Genomic DNA, 23,188 nt, shown 5'->3' on the forward strand with positions numbered 1-23,188 from the left:
TTAGTTTAAGTATTAATGAAACCCCAATCTTGTGATAATGGAAACAAGAATACTAATGCTCAGACAAGATAAAATGGATCATGATCTCAGAAGGATTTTTCATATAATGTTTCATAAAATCCATAAATTTCACAGCATGAAGTCTCCTCTTTATTACCTATGATGACTCATCACTTAATTTCCATATTTCTTATTTAATTCCCTGTTAAACATGAATTCAATGTCTGCCCATTGTTTCTCTGACCCTCTGTTTAAACATTTTTTTTCAAACCCCCTTTTTTCCAATTTGGCAATGATCTGAAATTTGTGCCTTTTAATTATTAATACTTGCATCAGAAAATGCTATTTTAAATTTCATCAAACCGTTTTTAAGTATGAATTCTTCATTAAAGACGAAAAGAACCCCAGTTTCTGTAATTCACTTTGTGACAGGAGCTAACTCTCATAGGTCTTGACATCGCTGTTCTTAAGATAACTTGGTATGTATATCCAGGTTTCAGAATTTACTGACTGCGAACATAATGAATTTGTATTCATTGCAAACCTTTTCCAGTGCTTTCAGTCAATTTTTGTTAATTTTTATTTGGAGATACAGCGTTTGACAGCCACAAAGAGCTGTGCTGCCCAGCAACTCACCTTTTTAACACTAGCTTATCCAAAACCAAAGTTCTGAAAATCTGAGGTAAATGCAGAAACTATTGATTGAGGTAGTTAACTTTTACAAAGAGAGGAATAAAGCCTAGCATTGATCCTTCAAAAGTTAATTACTTTGCTTACTAAGTGAAACATAAAGTTACATAGTAGTGTTCAGAAAATTATATGGTGCCAACTAGAATATTCTTGGTGATTAATTTTTTTAAAATCCTGATTGAGTATATCTGCAGATTATGACAAAACCAGAAACTGTTTTCTGAATTTTTGCTCGCCAGTCTGTAGTGTAGTAGGATAGGCTTCCTGCCTTTGTCATTGAATACAACAATGCTCCGGTAAAACTCCTCTCACTTAACCCAGTTGCTGCAAAACCCTCTAATCATGTTGATTTCATTTACAAATTACTCTGGCAAATCATTATAATGTATCAATTCACAGCCTCCCAAAAAATTTCCCTCTGTCTTATTTTTCTTAAGACGTTGGAGCAGAATTAGACCATTTGGCCCATTGAGTCTGCTCTGCCATTCAGTCGTGGCTGATACTTTTATCCCCTCCTCAGCCCCGCACCCCAGCCTTCTCCCCGTAACCTTTGATGCTGTGTCCAATCAAGGACCTAACAAGCTTTGCCTTAAGTACACAGGATAACCTGGACTGCACAGCTGCCTGTGGTAATAAATTCCACAGATTTCACCGCATCTATTTTAAATGGACGCCCCTCTGTACTGAGGCTGTGCCCTCTTGTCCCAGACTTCCACACCATGGGGAACATCCTTTCCACATCTACTCTGTTTAGGCTATTCAACATTCAAAAGGTTTCAATGAGATGGCCCCCCCTGCCCCAATCCTTCTATATTCCAGCCAATACAAACCCAGAGCTATCAAATGCTTCTCGTACGATAGCCCTTTCATTTCTGGCATCGTCCTTGTGAACCTCCTCTGAACCCTCTCCAATACCAGCACATCTTCTCTTAGATGAGGAGCCCTCAAGGTGAGGCCTCACTGTTGTTTTCGAAAGCCACAGCATTATATCCCTGCTCTTATATTCTCAACCTCTTGAAAAGAATGTTAACATTGCATTTGCCTTCCTCACCACTGACTCTACCTGCAAGTAAACCTTTAGAGTGTAATGCACAAAGACTCTCAAGTCCCTTTGCATCTCAAACTTTTGGATATCCTCCCTGTTTAGAAAATGGTTTGCACAGTTATTTCTACTACCAAAGTGCATAACAATGCATTTTCCAACATTGTCTTTCATTTGCCACTCTCTTGCCCATTCTTCTAATCTTAGTCCTTTTGCAGCCTACCTGTTCCCTCAACACTACCTGCCTCTCCACCAATCTGTGTATCATCTACAAACTTGGCAACAAAGCCATCTATTCCATCATATAAATCATTGATATACAGCATAAAAAAAGCGGTCCCAACACCGACCCCTGTGGACCACTATTGGTCACTGGCAGCCAACTAGAAAAGGATCAATTTATTCCCATTCACTGCCTCCTATCAATCAGCCAATGCTCTAACCATGCCAGTAACTTTCCTGCAATATCATGGGCTCTTAACTTGGTAAGCAGCCTCATGTGTGACACCTTATCAAAGGCCTTCTGAAAGTCCAAATATACAACTTACACTGCATCAACTTTATCAATCCTACATGTAATCTCCTCAAAGAATTCCAACTGGTTTGTCAGGCAAGTTTTTCCCTTAAAACCATGCTGACTTTGTCCTGTGTTAGCAAGTGTTCCATAACATCATCCTTAACAATTGACTCCAACATCTTCCCAACCACTAAGGTCAGACTAATTGGTCTACAATTTCCTTTCTGCTGCCTTCTTCCTTTCTTAAAGAGTGGAGTCACATTTACGATTTTCCAGTCCTCTGGCACAATGCCGGAGCCCAATGATTTTTGAAAGATCATTACTAATGCCTCCACAATCTCTATTGCTACCTCTTTCAGAACCCTAGGGTGCAGTTCATCTGGTCCGGTGACATGTATACCCTTGTCACTTTCGGCTTTTTGAGCACCTTCTCCCTTGTAATAGTAACTACACTCACTTCTCTTCCCTCACACCCTTCAACATCTGACACACTGCTGGTGTCTTTCACAGTGAGGATTGATGCAAAATACTCATTTAGTTCATCTGCCATCTCCTTGGCCCCTGTTGTTATTTCTCTGGCCTCATTTCCTAGCGGTCCTATATGAACTCTCATTTTTTTTACATAAAAAACTTCTACTATCCACTTTGATATTGTTTGCTAGCTTGCTTTCATATTTAATCTTTTTCCTCCTAAATATTGTAGTTGCTCTCTGCAGGATTTTGAAAGCTTCCCAATACTGTCTTCTCACTAAGTTTTGCTTTGTTGTATGCCCTCTTTTGCTTTTACATTAGCTATAACTTCCCTTCTCAGCCACAGTTGAACTATTTTGCCATTTGTGTATTTCTTCAGTTTTTGGAATACATCTATCTTGCACCTTCCTAATTGTTTCTAGAAACCTACACCATTCTGCTCTGCTGTCATCCCTGCCAACATTTCCTTCCAATTTATTTTGGCCAACTCCTCTCTCATACCAGTGTAATTTCCTTTACTCCACTGAAATACTGCTACGTCAGACTTTACTTTCTCCCAATCAAATTTGTAGTTGAACTCAATCATATTGTGATCACTGGTTCCTAAGGGTTCTTCTACCTTAAGCTCACTAATCATCTCTGGTTCATTACATAGCACCCAATCCAGTATAGTTGATCCCCTAGTAGGCTCAATGACAAACTGCTCTAAAAAGCCATCTCGTAGGCATTCAATCAATATCTACCGAGACATCTGGCTGCTCTCCCTTCCCTTTCCAAAATGCTTGCACGCAATCTGAGACATCCCTGTCCCTGGCACCTGGGAGACATCATACCATTTGGATGTCACATTCACGTCCACAGAATCTCTTTTCTGTTCTCCTGACTATTACTGTTACTACTTTAACAATTCTGTTTGCTGTTTAGAAAATGCTTGTTAAACATGCTTTAGTAGATGAGGGTTGTTAAATAATATCTCATCTTCATTTGATGTTAAGTTTTCAAGACTCTTTTATGCACAGTACAGTTCTAGATTTTAATGGATCATGATTAAAATATAAATACCCAGATGAAATGAGGCCCAAAAGTTGATGACAAAGGGATCGATGCTGTTTTACCGAGGCAGGCACACACACACCCCCACTCACCACCACCCACTACCACAACAAGGTCTAAAGTAATTAACAGTTCAATAGAATCAGATTAATTACTAAAGATAGCTCATAATTTGTTGGGAAGCTCCTCGTCCTGATCGCATAGCTATATTGACTGGTATTTGTCAGCCTCTCCCTCCTCATGCTTTCCCCCCCCCCCCACCCCAACTCATTCTCAAAGCTTTCCTGTCTTCATTTTCTCATCTTTAAACAGATTAAGTGAACATGCCAACAGACACTGATACTTGGGGTTTAAATGGTCTGCTGTTATGGGGCTTTTATCCTGACATAGAAGCTTGGTGTATATGAGAAGCACTAAATTCAAGTCAAGTAAGATAATCCACTAATGTTCAATATTTTTTTTATTCCTGCTCAAATTTAAGTTGTTCTGGCTGTTTAAAATGTTTCAGTTTGGCATTTCATTGAAGGTCATTTTGTACAGGGTGTTACTGAGGGATTGAATTAATGCATACATACTCATTAGTAGCTCAATGAGCTACATTGTGGTGTTATGCATTGTTACACTCTCTTTCCGAAATTCTGTCCATTGAGGTTCTTGAAATAAATTTCTGAGGCAGGGTTCAACATGTTACAGCTATAGAACTTATTTCACACCAACTAATGGGGTTGCATTTCTGTTCAACAGTGTTCAGCTTGTATGATGAGGGGCAATTGTAATGGCCTGTTGATTACTGGGTGTATTCCTTCACTTAAAAGGATATTAGGAACTATCTGTTTATTGTGAAGTTACTTGAGTGGGTATCTCGTCTGTTACTTAGACCTCTGTTCTTTAATAGATTTAGTGCACAGTATCTAGTTTCCCTTGTATTTCTCATTTGAAATAAATCATTGTTTTACAAGTGGAATTAAGGATTTGCACCTAGGAACCAACAGTGCAATCATTCCATTGATATCAGTAAACAAATAGGCTAGGTCTCACATTAGCTGTTCTTTCGTCTTGTCAATGAGACTGCCAGCAGAGATACATCTGTTCAAAAAAATGTAAGACATTGTCTAGGAATTGCACACTGATGTGACCAATTATGTCAGTGTTAGACAGTGGGCTTTTTTCCACATTTGGCACCATACCACTTTAAACTGATTTAATAAGTCTTCCATGTTTAAAGTTGGGTATCATTTGAAATTACTTAAATTTGTATTTTCTCTTACACTCAAAATTTACCAATCCCACCCTCCTTCCATTGTTTCTATCAAGATTCCTTCAGCTTATCATCTAACTCTAGCTGTTTCTTTATTACCAACATTCTTACAGGCTTGTCAAGTATATATTCTTACACAGTTGTTAAAGTTGGCTTCAAGATTTCTCATCTGTTGCATGTTTTTCTAAATTCTGGACATACGTTATCTTAAACTACGGACATATGATCTTGTATTCTGTTCCATACATTATTTGGTGGTTTTCTTCTGTTTCATGAATGTCTGCAAATAGCAAGAATTTCAGGTGGTATGCTGTCTACATTCTCTGATACTAAATGGAACCATTCTCATTGAGATGGCTGTATTACATGATTACTCTAACACAGCTACCTGGATTCTGTGGGTTGAACTGTCCAGTGTTGCCTGGTGTGATATTTTTCTTTCCCCGACTTTGGTTAATTTCAGGTGTTGTATCTAGGGGAGGCTTGGCATTTAACAACAGTAATATCTTCAGATTGGCTGAGTAGCCAATCACATTGAAGAATCCTCATACACAACAAAGCCAGAAGATTTTAACAGAACTTTGAACAACTTTCAGAGGGTAAAGTTAGATTGAAAACAGTTAGTGGCCACTTTATTAGGAACACCTGCTGATTAATGTAAATATCTAATCAGCCAATCATGTGGCAGCAACTCAAAGCATGAAAGTACGCAGATATAATCGAGGTTCAGTTGTTGTTCAGACCAAACATCAAAATGGGGAAGAAAGGTGATCTGAGTGACTTTGACTGTGAAATGTTTCTTGGTGCCAGGCCGGGTGGTTTGATTATCTCAGAAATTGCTGATGATCTTGGATTTTCATGGACAAACCTCTATAGTTTACAGAGAATAGTGAGGGGGAAAATAACATCCTGTAAGCAGTAGTTCTGCCTTGTTAATGAGAGGTCAGAGAAGAATGGCCGGACTGGTTCAAGCTGAGAGGAATGTAACAATAACTTGGATTACCACACATTACAACAGTGGTGGGCAGATAAACATTGAGTACACAACATAACCCTGGGAATATAGCCCAGTCTATCACCGGTAGAGGCCTCCCACCATTGAGCATATCTGCAAGGAGGACTGTCTGAGGAAAGTAGCATCCATCATCATGGACCCCCTTCATCTAGACCGTGCTTCTCACTGCTGCCATCAGGAAGGAGGTACAGGAGCCTCAAGACCCTCACTGCCAGGTTCAAGAGCAGTTACTACCCCTCAACCATCAGGCTCTTGAACCAGAAAGGATAACTTCTCTCACCGCAACACTGAACTTGATTCCACAACCTATGGACTCACTGTCAAGGACTCTACAACTGATGTTCTCAATATTTATTAATTATTATTATTACTACTTTGTTTTTACTTTTTTGTATTTGCACAGTCTATTGTCTTTTGCATGTTGGGTATTTGTCCCTTTGGAATTTTTCATTGATTTTATTGTTTCTTTCTATATACCCATAAGAAAGTGAATCTCAGGGTAGTATATGGTTGACATATATGTACTTTGATAATAAATTTTCTTTCACTTTGAACACATCGAACCTTGAAGTGGATAGGCTACAGCAGCAGAAAACACGCAAGGTCCACTCCTGTATTTAATAATGTGTCCTCTGAGTGTATATTTCATTTTCTCATATGATCAAGTAAGAGAATTAATTATAGCAATTTGTATTTTACTTCATATGTGGAAATCCCCAGCTTAGTGATTACTGCTAACCTCTAATTTTAATTCTGAATTTTTTTGAAATTCTGCTGCTTTACCCAAACATCCCAATAAAACAGTTTAATCTTGGCAGCTGAAGTTTTATTCAGTGGCAATACAGTGCACTCTATAAACAGATTTTAAAAACTGCCTTAAATAGCTTTTAAAGATTAAAGTTTGACAACTGAACTCTAATGATTTCTTTGGCATAGCAAGGAAATGTTGGAAATGTTAGCATGCGCTCCCTGATTTTGTGGTAGTGTGGGGAAAATGTAGGTACTTGCCGCCCAACTTTAATGTAGTTAGAATTGTAGATTGGTGTCCTTTGTTATAACTTGCACTGGTATCCTCACTAACAGTAAGAATAGATAATTGGAGTATTTTAGGAGGTCACAGATTTTAGGGGAAGACTTCAAAATGTCAGGAGCTTAATTTAAAAATTAAAATCATAATATTGTTCCTCCAGAGCTGAAGTTAAAGGTAAACTTTAAGAGATGATTTCCAACTATATAAGCCTCTTTGTCAAAGTTTTAGTGGTACTGAGTATAGCAGTCTGTGATATCCTATGTAGCTCTGCAATTCACCTATTTTCTTGCTCACAAGGTTAGTTTGTATAGGTGAATTATTTTTATTCATGATATATTTCCTGCTGAGTTCCTCAATAGATTCATGAAGATTGTAAGACTTTATCTTGGGAAAACTTAATGGCAATTCCATAGTTGTCACTTATGATATATTTTAAAGGCATTGGTTAAAGATGACCAAGAATGAAGTCCAGTGGCATTTTCTAAAGGAAAGACCATTTAGAGCTGATTATTCCAGTTCTGTGTATCAAATCAGAACAAATTCAACATCAAAATCTGCAGTTGGATGCTTGTACAAATTTATCTCAAACTAGTCTCCTCCCTGGTAGTTGATCTTTAATTGTCTTGCCTGTGAAAGTAATTGCTCATTACGCCACTGGTGTTTAGGGCAGCAGTTGAGGTCCTCCATCTACATCTATCCTTGTCCATTCAGATGTAGAAGGGCTGCTGTTTCTGTAACACTTTAGTTTTACCAGTCTGTGTTGTTAGCCCTGAGCTGAACCCCTGATCCTGGTGGACCTCTACCCTTTGACGTGTTTGGCATGAGTGACACTACCAAGAACCGAGGCATAACAAGACCTTGACTCCAGGCAATGTCATTGAGGTATTTAAGCCTCCAAGCCAGGAGACTTGCCTATGAAAGCCTGGTCAGTTTTTCTAAAGAATATTAACATAACTTGGAGGGAGAAATTAAATTAATATTTAGGTGAAAGTACATGTGGTTACATGCCAAGTGTTCATATGGCACAAAAAAGGGCTAAAGACGGGCAAATAAAAGTAAATGTTCTTTGTATATAGTTCATATACAAGTAATCTCATTTTTTTTCCCCAATCAAGGAAGACTACAAGAGGGGGAAGAACGGCCATTCACAATGTCATCAATCGCTGCATATTACGCAGGAAAAAATGTGCTCGTCACAGGAGCCACGGGGTTCATGGGCAAAGTACTTGTGGAGAAGCTGCTGCGAGCCTGCCCTAAGGTGAATGCCATCTACATTCTGGTGAGGCCGAAGGCTGGACAGTCAATGCAGGAAAGAGTCATGGATATGATGAAGTGCAAGGTATGGTGTTGCAAAAAAAAAAAAGACTCTCAGAAAAGCAACTAGATATTAGTATTTTAGAGTTTGTACAGTTTCTTGATTTCATATGCCATATTACTCTGACTGCCACCACAAATGTACTAATAGTGTGGATACTAGTGTGGTAATGGTCATTATCACTGCAGTATTTTGTTCCTTTTAAATATGAAAACTGTTGCCTTTCTGATTTTTCTATATGATCAGCACTTTGGAAGCAGAGTGTTAAAGCTGACTTTCAAGAGACCGGGGTGTCCAAAAACTCCCAAAGGCATCACGCCGTGGCTGTGAGTTGATGAGCATGTGAGGAGAATAAAAAAAGGATTTGTACAAGTCCTTTTTTCTGAACTGTGTATAGGTTTGACAAATACTATCTTGGGCACAACGTGGCCTTCACTTGCTGTTGCCCCTCTCCATGTGACAGTGGATGAGGAATGATTGATGGTCCTGGGCTGCCAGGGTCAAAGGGTTTGCTTCCATAGTGTATCTCTAAAAGCATCTGAGGAAATGTTGGGACTCAGTAGATGTTGCTTAGTGCCTCTAGGATACTTCTGATTTATAGTATTTGTAATTTTTCCACTCCAGAAAGCATTAGTTTTATTCCATGGAGATGATACCGCAGTCACTGGAATCTGCAGCAAAAAATAAACTGCTGGAAGAACTCAGTCATTATTCCATTTATTGCCGAAAAGAGCAATGAATTATTACCAAATTTCTCTGATACCTATTTGCATACCAAAATAAATGGTATTTAGCCATAAAATGCCTATAAGAATTGCAGATAGGCTGAAGTGTTTACTAGGCAGATGAGAGAATTTCTTTCCTGTTCATGAGTTTTCATTCACTGATTCAGACCTTGGGCCCTTTCCTAAGCAACCTGGGGGAAATGGGGGAAAATTGTCATGAAGGTTGAAAAGAGGAGGAAAGCATTATCGGGTGAAGCCAGTGAGTTTTAAAACCTGACGGGTATGGGAAGACTTTGGCTGTGAGTTTTCTCTGACACTACATTGCTCTCTTCTGTATCTTTGTTGGATCTGTGCTGAAAGTGCTACCCTCATATGTAAATAATGTTTTTGCCATCCCCTGCTCTAACCATCTGACCGCATTACAAATTTGAGTGGCAGGAAGCAACTCAAGGCCGACGAGTCCTGCAACTATGAGAAAAATAAATTAGAGAAAGATGTAGTTTGATTTTAGCCCAATGTCATTATAGGATGTGTAGAATGGGGAATTTGCAATTTAATAGGAAAATAAAGGCATAAAGTTCGGAAGTTATAAAACAAAGACTAGAGTAGAAAATAATTGTTTGTCAGCAATATTTTTCTTTTATCTTGATCAGGAATGTGAGAAATTTTTATGAGCCTGCCCAAGTACAGGGAGGGTATTGAAGGCTCATTTGGAATAAAAATATCAAGGGATAGTTGGTATCTGGAGTGAGCTGCCAGAGGAGGAGGTGGTGGCAGGAACAGTAAGAATATTTTGAGGCATTTTGGCAGCTACTTGAATGAGCAGGGCATAGAGGCATATGAAATTAATGCAGGCACATGGAATTAGTTTGGATGGGCATATTCATTGGGCCAAAGGGCCTGTTGCCTTGTTTTATAACTTAGACTTTTATTGCCTGAGATGTATAAAGTTTTCACATATTTAAAAATATTTTCAAGTAAAGTACTATCGTAAGATTCAATCAGCCACAATATGACACCCTCTGCTCACTTCTGGATACTTGTACATATTCAGAACATTTCACAATCTGTTCATTGTAATCCTTTCCATGGTTGTCACTCTGATCTGAAAATTATTAATTTCTCTCGAAGAGAAAGGATGAGAAAAGCAAAGGATGAATCCTGATTAAACTTAAGGCTAAGCACTGCAGGACAAAATTTAATTCTTAAACAGAATTTTAGAATATGGTGATCAGGGCAAAATATTTATTCTGGGTCCCACTGATGTTCCTGTTGAAAGTGAGTCCCAAGTTACATAGGTTTTCCAGTCTGCATAATTAGTTTTATTCCCATTCTCTCCCTCTGCCCTCCTCAAGTTCCAACTCAAGATTTGCATATTGCTGACTATAATATCTGCGAGGGGGCAGCAGATTCAAACAGCTTTGAACCATTTGTTTCTACATTTTATAACAGCTTTTTAATGTTAAGTATATGGTTATTTTTCTATTGTAGAGTATTCCTAGGTTTAGTTGCTCAGGTCATGAAATATTGAACCTTTGCAGTTCCAGGTCATAGTTGGTACGTAAACAAGCAGCTCAACTTAGCCAGTTTCTGGTGCAAAACAGTAAATGTAATTGCCTATGATACTTTGCGCATGCATTGGGCACCAAGGTTTCCATAGCATTCTTTGCTTAAAGAGTGGTTAAAAGTGTGGCTTAAAGAGCGACTTCCTGATCAGATCTTGGAAATGCTAAGGAAATGGTTGGGGTCAGTGGAAAGACAGTTAACGTTTCAGATCAGGGACGCATCTACCTTGTCATTTGTGAATTTCCAAGTTGAGTATGTTTAATCACAAAGAAACCCTGCCTTCTCTGAATCATCTGATTTTAAGTGAATTAACCTTATTTGGAATTGCTGGCAGTGGGGGGGGGGGGGCGTGTGAAGGAATATATAAAGCAATCACTAGTTATATTTGATAAACCTTTCAGTTACGTGCAATTATTTAATTGTTTTGGAGTTGAACAAGTATCTTTTGGCTTTCTGAAGGCATACGAGGGGTTCTATTCCCCTTTCTCTGTTTGCATAATATTTCTCCTCAAATGTTAACTATTTCTGTTTGAAAACTATATTGACCATACTTGTGCCACACTTTCAAGCAGTGAATTTGCATCATAAGCACTCTGTGTACTCAGATCTTCCTTGCAACCCTTGTATTTTCTTGCTCATCACTTTAAATCTGTATTTTATAATCTGTATTCTATCTTTCCTCCAGCTTTTCTCTTTCAATTGTTTTCAACCTTCCTTGCTCTACACAGCACCTGATTTCTCCAATCTAATTGTTCGCTAAAACCCCTGGTAACACTGTTCCATAACCACACAATTACATTGTTGTGCCCAAATGGAATTTATTATAATTTCAACTTGATTTTCCTGGTTTTATACCCGATACAGCTTTATGAATGCTAGAATTCTTTTTGCATTATTAATCACATTTTTATCAGGTTCTATTACTACTTGGTCCTCCCTCAAAGGCATTTTTTTGTGCTTTCTGCTGAAGGTAGCTTAATTAATTAAACTAATTTGCATTTCTGGTCCTTACAAATATAGTAGTTAATGTCTTTACATTTGTCAGTTATTTTTTGTCTAAAGTCTTTGTTTAAATGATAAATATGGAAAGGGTGTTATAGATGTCAGTTCAGAGTTCTATGAGTATGTTTCCTTCGCAAATGTAAATGAGTTCTTTCCTTCTAGAATTTCCTTCTCGGTAATTGAAGTGAGTGTAGACACTCAAGTTACAAAGTCTGTAGGATATGTTGACTTGGGGCTAATTGTGATGATTAAGATATGATTATGTCAAAATTCTACATGCTTGTTTTGTCGTGGTTACTTGAAATGACCAGGAGACGCAGACAATTCTTTGAGAAGTTTAAACCTTTATTTGCAAACAAAGGCTGAGGCAATCAATGAACTTGTCACCGAAAGCCCACCGAGCTCCGGTGTACAGCATTCTTTATTGTAATTTCTTATCTCAGTTACATTTCGGTTTTATCAGCATACCCAATCAATTTTTAGTTGCATATCATCTATACATTAACTAAACAAATGCTCTTGCCTAGCTCTCGGTGCGCCACCAGTATTTCTTTCCAGTTCACATCTTGGGCCTCATTTCTGGCCACGGTTGTTTCTCAGTCAGCCTCCCTTAACCTCCCTCACATTACATTTCCTGTTCATACCATCCTGTCTGCCACCGTTATCTCTTCATAAGCCATTCTATTGTATAATATATGGGGTACATTTCAGCTAATTAGTGCTGCTAATGCTAAACAGATGTTCTTTAACTGCCATGGTATGTAGCTAAGAGAATACAAGGTATCTAGTAAAACAATACATAGCAAAATGTGTCTAGTAAAATAATACATAGTAATATTCAGTACATAAGAGTGATTGCATAGTGTAGTAAATAGCTAGTACATAGTGATTATATTCCAGGTTAATATAGTTGATTATGTCAGGTATATTTCTCAATAGTTTTCTCTTACTTTGATAATGATATTGCCCTGAAAATTGACAATTTCATTACAAAGCATTCAATGGCTTCATCGAGGCAAACCAGTCATTATGGTGTACCTTGATTTCGGGGGATCTGAAACAGTTTTTCTGAAGGGGAGAAAGTTGTTTCAGAGGGGGGAAGTGCCAGAATCAAATTAAGTGCAATTAAAATGAAATTATCCTGTTCAGGGCAATTAGTCAATCATCCCAACCTCTGGACATTGCAGGAGTTCATGAGGGTAGTATCCTAGGCTTAACCATCAGCACCATCAATAACCTTCCTTCCATCACAAGGTCAGAAGAGGCAATGTTTCCAAATGATTACACAATGTGCAATTTCATTTGCAGACAAGGCAGTCCATTCCTGCCTACAGCAAGATCTGAACAGTGGCCATGCATAGGGTGTTTATGTAGTAAACAACTTTCACAAAATATTACATAAGTGCCAGCAGACAATATTTATCTCCACAAGTATCTAACCACCACCATTGATATTTGTTGGCATATCATTACCAAATTCCCCACTGATAATGTCCTGGAGGACAGCAATGACTTGAAACTGAAAAGTACCAACCACAAAGCAATGGCTATTAGATTAATTAAGAACTGGGTATCCTGTGCAAAGTTATTCATACACCCCAGCTACTACAAAGTACCCGTACATATCAAGGATGCCTGGATGTGTGTAATTCCAACAATACTGAATACTACTAAACTACTGACACAATCTAGGAGAAAGGAGTCTGCTTTTTAAGTCCCCTATACTTAATTCAAAAACTTGTATTACTTCGTCCACCAGCACCACCATGGCTGCACAAAATTCACTGTAGTTACTAAATAGATCAGTGGTTTTCAACGTGGGCCATATGCCCCCTATGCATTGGGTGGGGCTGTCTACAACAAAGTCAATCAGTGAGTATGCAGCAGGAGACTGATTCTGTTTGCTTCCAAAACTCTCAAAATGTGATTTGAAGGCTACCATATCTGGAGTGAGGTTATTTGCCAGAAACTGCTAAACTGCAAAGAGGCAAGAATGTATGAAGTCTACCACTGCATCACCATCTACCACTGCAAACTCCATTAAATCCCTGATACTTGTATATTGAAAAGAAGTCCATTTTGCTTTTGATAGTATTGTAGCATTTCTAAATGATAAGTAGCTTGGAGAACAAATTGTTGCTGCTAAGTCTGACATTTTACCCGTCAGATGTATTTGAGGAAGTGAATTTATTAAGCAGTTGCAAGGAAAAAAAAATTACAATCTCGTCTTGCAAAGAGGCCATTGCCACTTCCCTTGGAAAACTCGAAACTTTTCTGCAGCAGTATTGAACGTTGCGAGTTTATTCAGCTTCACTAGCCACTTGCAGGAATAGAATTGCAAGATAATCTGATTTTATATCTTTGATCATTTGAAACAACTGCAGACTGGTTTGGAATTTTGGTTCCGAGACCTGCTGCAGATGCAGATTGGGTGGTGGATCCATTTGGGGGTGAATGTTAGTAGTGTTGTCATGACATTGCAAGAATGTCTTATTGAGCTGCAGAGAGATGTAACAGATTAAGCAAACTTTCTTAATAACTAGTGATATTCAAAATGAGTTTCTGCAGCTCTAGGAGAAAGCAAAGTTGTTTTTAACTGGAATTTGGACCCCTTATTGAATGTGGTTTTAGTCAAGCTCTTCACCAGCTATCAAAAGCTTGTAACCATCCTGATGTTGCAATAAGAGGCTATCTTCGATAATCTTTAACCAAATTGCAACCAGATATTCAAAAACTAGTTTGCCTCAGTGACAAAGATCTCACTAAATACCCCAAGTAACCATATTAATCGCATTTTCGTTGCTGGTCAGAAAAATACAATATGTTATAAAAGTTTAAATATGTTATAAATGTTTGAAGTAGTTTTATTTTTCATATACCCTTTTCATAACAATACCTATAATCTGTTAAAACATAAATATTGATTGTATGTTAGAATAATTAGTACAATCGATCAAAAAAACTTTAGCAGCTAATGGAGACTATGGAGAGTGGGGGCCACAGAGGTAAATGGAAGTCTCAAGTGGACTATGAGCAGAAAAGTTTGAGAATCACTGCAACAGATTACTCGGGCAATATCTCCTAAAGTCACAATATTTGCCAACAAAAAGTGCAAGGGGAAGTGCAGCCTTGGGATTTTCTCTTCAAAATTGCATTCCATGTTGATTTGGAAATTGTTTCCTTCATTGTTCTTGGGTCTAAATCCTGAACTCATCTAATATTGTGGAAGTAGCTTCATTCGACGAATAGCACTAATCCAAGCAGATGGCTCATGGCTACTATTTTGTGGGCAATTAAAAGTGGACAATAAGTATTGATCTTGTATTATTGATGCCTATCTCCCATTAAATAAAACCCATTATTCTAATCCATCATTCTCTCCACCATTTCTGTTAATATAATATGCTATCCATGAAAGGTGGTCCTCAATTTTTTTTCTATATTGTCTGTTTTTTAAAAACTTTCCAACCATAGCCATTCCTTTCCTGAGAGTTTTGACTTGGGTTATAATTCTGCTACCATTTTAAGAGAATCACAACCTTGTGGTTTGGAGGTTTGTGTGCTTCAATGACCCATCTCCACCTACCTGCCTTTTTCCAATAACCCTTAATTCCCCTACTATGCAAAAATCTATCCAACCTTGTCTTAAATGGTTACCGAGGTAGCCTCCACTGCTTCGTTGGCAGAGAGCTCCATAGATTCACCACTCTCTGGTGAATCCTAATTTCTGTCCTAAATACACTCCCCCGAATCTTGAGGCTATGTCCCCTAGTTCTAGTCTCATCTACCAGTGGAAACAACCTACCTGCATCTATCTTATTTATCCTTTTCATAATTTATATGTTGCTATAAGATCTCCTCTCATTCTTCTGAATTCCAGCGAGTACAATCCCAGGCAACTCAATCTCTCCTCATAGTCTAACCCCATCATCTCTGGAATCAACCTGGTGAAGCTCCTCTGCATTGCCTCCAGGACCAGTAGGTAATGGGCATTAAGTAAGTAAGTTAATCATACCAGAGTGACAGTGCAAAGTCTGCTATTTCCCTCAAACTATTCAACTCAGCAAAAACAGTTACCTACATTACCACTTAAACATTTGAAACTGTATTTAACAGTGGAGCCATCAGAGCAATAAGAACACACTTGAAATTTTATATTGTCTTTTGTTATTTAAGAATGACCAGATTGTTTTACGGCCACTGTTTGTTGGAACCATAAAAGTGAGGTAGTGGAGCCAGAAGTTACTGGATTAGTAAATAAGAGACATGAGTTCAAATCCCACTCTTGTAGGTTGTGAATTTCATTTCTGTGTAAAACATGAATCCCCTCATGAATCACTCCTCTTGGAGAAAGGTTAGAAACTAGAAACTTAAAAAAAAATGGCATGAGGCTACTACAATCCTTTGACATGCCCTTTATGCTATCAGATCTTGCTGGATGGTTGTTCCAAATGTAGTTAGTTTCTTATTTAATGGAATAGTGCTTTTTCTTTCAAAACATTTAAAGTATCATTCTTCAATAAGCTGATGGAAAAATACAGAAACTTGGCAGACTTGCTCTGATTCTACTTGATTTGGTTCTTAAAACATAGCCTGAGAGTTCAAATCAGGGAATAAAGACGTAAGTCTCTATTCTGTTACGTAGAAGAGCGTGTTGAAGCACATTATTCCTTCTGATAACTGTCAGTACAGATACATTCTAATAGAAACTAGATAAGTACGCAATGGCAGGTATCCAAGGCTCACTTCTGGGCGTGTGCATTTTATTGGTGTCTGCAGGAATTTGGCTCTGGTTTCCCAAGAAATGATCCAGTAATCTGTTGTCACAGTACCTAATATTCAAACACAGTGAACAACAGTTGCTTCTTGAATATTCAAAATCAAGCCAGGTTTGTTATTAATCAAACAAAAACTCTTTGTCATGGGATCATTATTGTAACAAGAATATATCTAAGTACTAAATTCATGCAAATTGAGTTGGATTTGGATGGGGAAAGGTCCTAGAGCAGCATAATTTAATGGACTCGTTCATAATCCAGGTGGCCCTGCTTTCACATTTGAGACTGTGGTGAACACCTCATTGCTTCATGACTTGTTTTCTAATTTCAAGATTTGCTTTTTGATGTGTTGAGAGTATTTACAGCTGACGATGCATTCTACATCCTTTGCACAGAGAATAGTATCTGAGGAACTTCAGAGCTGGTGTTTGCTGTGGTCAAATTGAATTAAATCACATGAAGAAACATGGTTACTGATTCCTCATGTCAATGCAGTTCTGATAGGTGAACATCAGTTAGGTCTGGATGTTCAGGGAAAGAAAAGTGATACTTGGTAAAAAGCCACTGCAATTTGTTGTGCAGAGTTAAATAAGGAATGGAAATGAGGAAAAGATCAGTGGTAAATTGAGATTTTATCAGGGCCCTGAGAGCACACCAAATTCGAGTCCCTACAAAGCCCACCATGGGCAGGCAATAAAAGGGCCATTGCATTTTACCTGATGCTTGAGTAATGTAGCCTTGAGTGAAACTGTCTCATGTAATTATGAAATTATTTTAAAAACAGTAAGGAAAAAAATGTAAGACCTTTGTTTCTGTAAACTGGTAATATTTTTGAAATCATCTCAGTTGTTATTACAATCAAAGGTACTATCTGAACAGAATACTTCAAGTCATTCAGGGGGAAACATTTCTGTCCTCCCTGCCCCCAAATGCTTGATGTTCACATTTCAATCGAGGGCCAATATATATGCCTGTGCCCTATTCCAACAAATCTGGAAAGGAGCATACAATAGGGATGGTAATCCACTGTATCTTGCAGCCTATTATGCTTCCACCAGCTCTCTAAAATAGATATTTGAGATAGTAAATGGTGCCAAAGAGAGACTTATCTCTACCTATGCAATTGTTATACACCCATTGATCCTTACTCACCAGTCTGTACCCCACTCTGTAGTGGTAGGTCTATGTCTATCAGTGTTAATACAGTGATAGACATGTAGTCCTATATCTGGATTCTTATTCTTGATCTTGACCAGCATTGGATGGATTCCAGTGAACTGGGAAGGCAGTGCAATGCTTCTACTCACCTTGGAGCTTTTAACACAGCATTATGCATAGAAAACAACACACACAAAATGCTGTTGGAACACAGCAGGCCAGGCAGCATCTATAAGGAGAAGCACTGTCAACGTTTCGGGCCAAGACCCTTCGTCAGGACTAACATAGAGAATTGTGCATAAAGAATTTATCAGCAGATGTTATTTTAATTTGGGTTTGTTCAAGATATTTCCAGCCACAACACCTATTGGTTTCTTTGGGAAGTTGGTGTCCACAGTTGAATTAAAATAGTCAATTAATTTTTGGATTAGACATGGAAGTCTACTGGAAAGGACTGGAGAGAGACACTGACTGCAGATGCTGGAATATGGAACAACAAGCAATCTGCTGGAGGAACTCAGCGGGTCAAATAAATTTATGGGCAGAAAGGAGTTGTTGTTTTGCATTGATTCTTGTATTATTACTGACTCCTTTCCTCAACAGTTGCTGCTTGACCAGTAAAGTTCCTCCGGCATATTGTTACTTAATAAATAGAACAGTTATAAGGCCATATACAAGAGCTCCTTGGACATTTCTCCAAGTTCCCTAAGCCTGGGTCTTGTCGGTTGATGTACTTATTAATCCTGTTCAGAAATAAGAAATCATGTGAACTGAAAATTCTTAGCATCTGAATAAGAATTTTGAAATGGGATTACATGGGTGGTCCTGGTCTGCTTTGTGTAATTGTGAGATGTTTCCACACAAGATTCAGACTTTTGTGGGGAAATGGAACAAACCTTCTGCACTTTGAGCAAGTGGCTTTTCTTTAGCTTTGGCAAAAGTAAATAAGGCAAGACTAAATAGACAGCAGATAGAATTATGGAAGGAGGGATGATTAGGACTGTAATTTTGGGTGGTTAATGATGCCCATCAAAGCAGTTCACATTTACCTGTTTTTGACCCATATCTTTCTAAACTTACCCATGTACCTGTCCAAGTATCTTTAAATGTTATTGAACTTGCCTCAACCACTTTCTCCGGTAGCTCTTTCCAGTTATGTTCCGCCTTCTAAGAGGGGGAGAAGGCAGCCCCTGAGTTCCAATTAAATCATTTCCATTTCACCTTAAACCTGTCCTCTCTAGTTCTTAATTCCCAATCTGGGGGGGGGGGGAAGAACTGTGTGTATTCACCCTATCTATGCCCCTTGTAATTTTCTGCATCTGTATAGATTCACCCCTATGCTCCAAGGAAAAAATTCTAGCTAGTCTTATTGTTGAAGGTCTGAGGGGTTAGTCTTTCATAACAGAAATTTGGAAAAGTTGATGGCATTGTGTGTCTGAGAGGTAAGTTAGAGTTCAGACAGATGAATATCCTGAGGTAAATGGTAGTGGGCAGTAATTGGAGGACATGATGGAATACCCTGGCAGAGGATTGGGTGTGTCTATTCTTCATTGCTTGCTTTCTTTCATCATCTCCTCCGTTTCCCACTTTGCCCACTCTCTCCTCCATTCTCACACACATCCTTCTCCCTACTCCTTTCTCCTTTTTTTCATTTTAACTTGTACTAATATAAACATTCCTTGACCAATGTGGGTCTTCCCTCCTGGGTAAGACTTGCTTTGATGCTTATTGATCTCAGATCTTGTAATATCCGAGTGTGTGTGCCTTGTGGTAGCATGACGTGCATTGTTCAGGATTTCACTATTGTTGCTTAACAATCGGTGTTCATGGAACAGCCAGAACAAAAACTTGAAGAAGCTGCTGAAGAGAATCAGGCTTTAGATATATTCAATTGCATGGTGTATAAAGATGTGTTGTGGAAGAGGATTATTATGTTTATGTCTGCATCTCTATTAGCTGACACCATTGATGTGAACTTTGTTTCTGTGATGAGGAATTTTTGTCTTCGAAGGATGAATGGGTGTGTTGGCTTGTTTAGCCTCATCCATTGCCAGTAACTGGTCTCAAATTCTGGATTAGTTTCTCCTGCAAGAAAAGATGATGTCAGTAATGTTGTTTAGAAAACATACAAGTTACAATTGCATACGTGAGGTCATCAAGCCTTTTCCATGTGTTGGCACTTACTAGCTCTGAAACCTTTTCCTTATATGATGAATTTTCTCCCTTTTAAGGAGGATTATCTCCCCTTTTGCTGACTTGAGGGATTTGCAAGGCAGCATTTCAAAATCTTGGTGCTATTGTTGTCCTTGGCAGCCATTGCTTTGTTCCTCACCACCTGCAGCCAGGGTTCGCCTCCCTGATGACTGTGCATTTCCATGAGTTGAAGTCAGTTTTTTCTCCCCCATTCTTTTTGTTGTCACAGATGTACAATTGAATGATGGTGTCACAGGGAGCATAGAGCAAAGTGTGATGAAGCTCCAACAACAGTTTTGTGTGCTGACAGGAATCTAGTATTCAATAGAGATCGTAGACCAAGTTCCTTTGAACCGTGGAAGATGGGAGTGATTGAATTTCCTGGCCAGTACTTCTGAAATTATTCTGCTTTTTGTCATTTTCACAAGCTAAACACAGGAAGTGAATGATTACTCATTGTTGACTGATTTTTGCCAGAGGCTACCTTTTGCTTTCTGTAGTGGTATATTTTAATTACCTTTGCACAGAATCACTTGGTGTAATTAAAGAATGCAATTCAGCAAAGACATGATTAATTGATTCCGCAAGGATGTGAGTACTGCGGGAGCTGTAGCAGAGAGTGTCATCTCATGAAACAGGAGGGCTAATCTACATGTGCTGTCCAAATTGCAGCCTGCTCAGAATGGCTCAATTGTGCCTCTTAGCAATGTCAACCCAATTTTCAATTTGTAATTTATATTGGTGCATACTTCAAAAGGGACCTATTGTTTTTCAATAAAGCCATATTTTTGTGTTAACGGACTCAATTGTAATTTAATTGATTAGGCATTGAAGATTTTAAGACTGAAATGATACAATGAAATTCCATTTAAACATAGAAAAACCTACAGAAGAGAAAATACTAGATTTGATATTTCTTGGGATAATATTCTAAATTATTGAACTTTGATCTTTAATAGCTTCCTTTAACATGTTCAGTGACAATGCTTTGCTTTCCCTTATATTTACTGATTTTATTATCTTTCTACTTTTACTCCTCAAGTTTGCTGGCCTATAACCTAATCATCTGTGTGTATTCCTTTAATCATGCTTCGAGGCACAGTAGATGATTATAGTGTGCATTGTCACAGCTTTTAACTTGCATTCCTTGCCTCCTTTTGGGCAGTAAAACCTTTTCCTCCCCATTTCCATTCGCGATTTGTGCTCTTACTCAGCTGATCTTAAGAATTTGCATTGTCAGATTTTTGCTGCAGATTGGGTGTCTTAGCATCTAGCATTTGTTTGATTACTCTTTCCTTGTCTTTAATTGTAATTTCATGATATCAATGACAATAATAGCTTAAGACTAATTAATGCCCATTGCTCTTCTGGGAATTTGACATTTATTCTAGCACTAGATGACGTCAGTTTGATATCTTCTGGACCATAATACATAGTTGTATTCAGTTCCTGTGAAGCTGTATGTTCTGTCTTTATTTGTTATATTTTACTGTTACAGTTTTTCATTCCCATAATTCTATATTTTGCCTATGGAAGCTTATCAGTTAATGGTAGGAAATGTTGACACAGAATGGCTAAGTGGTATAGGCAGAAAATGTAACTGGGTGTATGATTTTTGAATATCATTACAGCACCTTTTTATTTCCAGGTGAAATAAGTTGTGATTTCATATGGGCATTTAAATTAATTAATATTACAAATATAAGGGACAGGCATAAGCTGGTGTTTTTCTCCTGATACAGTTTAGAAAGTCTGGTTTGGTATTTGAATAACTTTGTTCTTCAACTTAACGCTGCCATCTTTTTTCTTGTTTCCATGGTATTAGTTAGTGGCTATGACTTCTTTGGTGGAAGTTTAATCTTTTATTGCCCTGTTTGATATCAATGAAACCACCCAAGATTTCCTCAACACTGGAAAAACCTTTATAAAACTTCTGTAGCCTTTTAAATTAGAATGCATGTACAGTATGACTTGGAGATTTCATCACCATGTTACAGCATCATGTATGAAAAATTCAACACGATTAATTTTTGAAAGGTTGACAACAGAGCTTCAAATTTATTCAAATCTATTGGGTGTTGTTCAATGAAGCTTTTTTGCTTTGCACCAACACAACTGATAGAATGATATCTAATGATGTGTACAATTTAAATTCAAATCAAATTACATTTTGGAAAGCTCATGAAAGGATGATTATGTAGTTCCCTTATTTTAGTTAAGCATTTGTATCCATTATCTTTGTAAATGATAACCCATTTGACAGTTTTAATACATTAAAGTTCCAAAACAAATCTTCCACTGATGAATCTGAGAAAGAATGACTGTTGTTTTGACCTTATTACTCTGGGGTATATGAGAAGATTTTTGAAGAATCATAGTACACTTATGACACAGAGGATGTCTCTCTAGCTTGCTGTTCTAGCCTAATCCTACCTTCCAAAGCTAGGTACATAGTCCAACAGGTCAAAACTTTGCCATTATATGAATGTACTGTAAATGTTATGAGGGTTTCTGCTTCTACCACCTTCTCAGGCAGTGAATCCCAGTTGTCTATGAATCTCAAGTCGTTAAACAAAACCTCATCTCTCCCTTAATCCACATATCACTTTAAATCTATCCCTCCTGTTTTTGACTTTTCCCTATGGTGACTATTCCTTGGGCTCCTCATTTTGTGCAGCTGAAGTAATGAGAGCAAGTCAGATCTGGCAGGATTTGCAGGCCATTACTTCCTTCAAAGCAAAACCCAACATCCTGAATGGCTGTGCTGCTTCACTTCCAGATGACTTTAACACCTTTTATGCACGCTTTGAAAGGAAGAATAAAATATGTGTGAATCCCTGCAACACCTGATTACTCTGTGATCTCTATCTTGGAGGTCGATAACATCTTTAGAGAGGGTGAACCCTTGTAAGAGTACTGATGGTGTACCTGGTAGGGCTCCTAAATACCTGTGCAAACCAACTGGCGGGAGTGTTCAAGGACATCTGCAATCTCTCACTGCTGCAATTGGAGTTTCCTATTTGCTTCAAAAGTGCAACAATCATACCAGTGCCCGAGAAGAGCAGGCTAAGTTGTCCCAATGACTATTGCCAGGTGGTATTCACATCTACTGTCATGAAGTGCTTTGAGGTCGGTCGTGGCTAGAATCAGCTCCTGCCTAAGCAATGACCCGCTTGAATTTGCCTTATGCCACAATAGGTCTACAGCATATGCAATCTCACTGGCTCTCCATTCAGCCTTGGATCACCTGGACACACCATAGTTTTATTTATAAATGTCTTTATTGACATATCCTGCACAAAGACTCCAATGTTTCTCCTTCTGATGGTCAATGTCCTATCAATTATACTCTATTCCTTTGCCTCCTTGTATCGT

At 38.2% G+C, this 23,188-nt stretch overlaps 1 protein-coding gene across 4 annotated transcripts in view; it reads left to right on the plus strand.

Annotated features, from left to right (window-relative positions):
- The window catches only part of si:dkey-97m3.1 (fatty acyl-CoA reductase 1), a 162,498-nt gene that overhangs the window by 52,014 nt on the left and 87,296 nt on the right, over window positions 1-23,188 (plus strand). For all 4 annotated transcript variants that reach the window (XM_059978235.1, XM_059978236.1, XM_059978237.1 and 1 more), the window contains exon 2: window positions 8,192-8,415. In XM_059978235.1, the coding sequence (XP_059834218.1) occupies window positions 8,227-8,415 (189 nt within the window). In that variant the 5' untranslated portion in view covers window positions 8,192-8,226. The remainder of the gene's footprint in view (window positions 1-8,191; window positions 8,416-23,188) is intronic.

Source organism: Hypanus sabinus, chromosome 8, assembly GCF_030144855.1.
Source record: "Hypanus sabinus isolate sHypSab1 chromosome 8, sHypSab1.hap1, whole genome shotgun sequence".
Classification (NCBI taxonomy): Eukaryota; Metazoa; Chordata; class Chondrichthyes; order Myliobatiformes; family Dasyatidae; genus Hypanus; species Hypanus sabinus.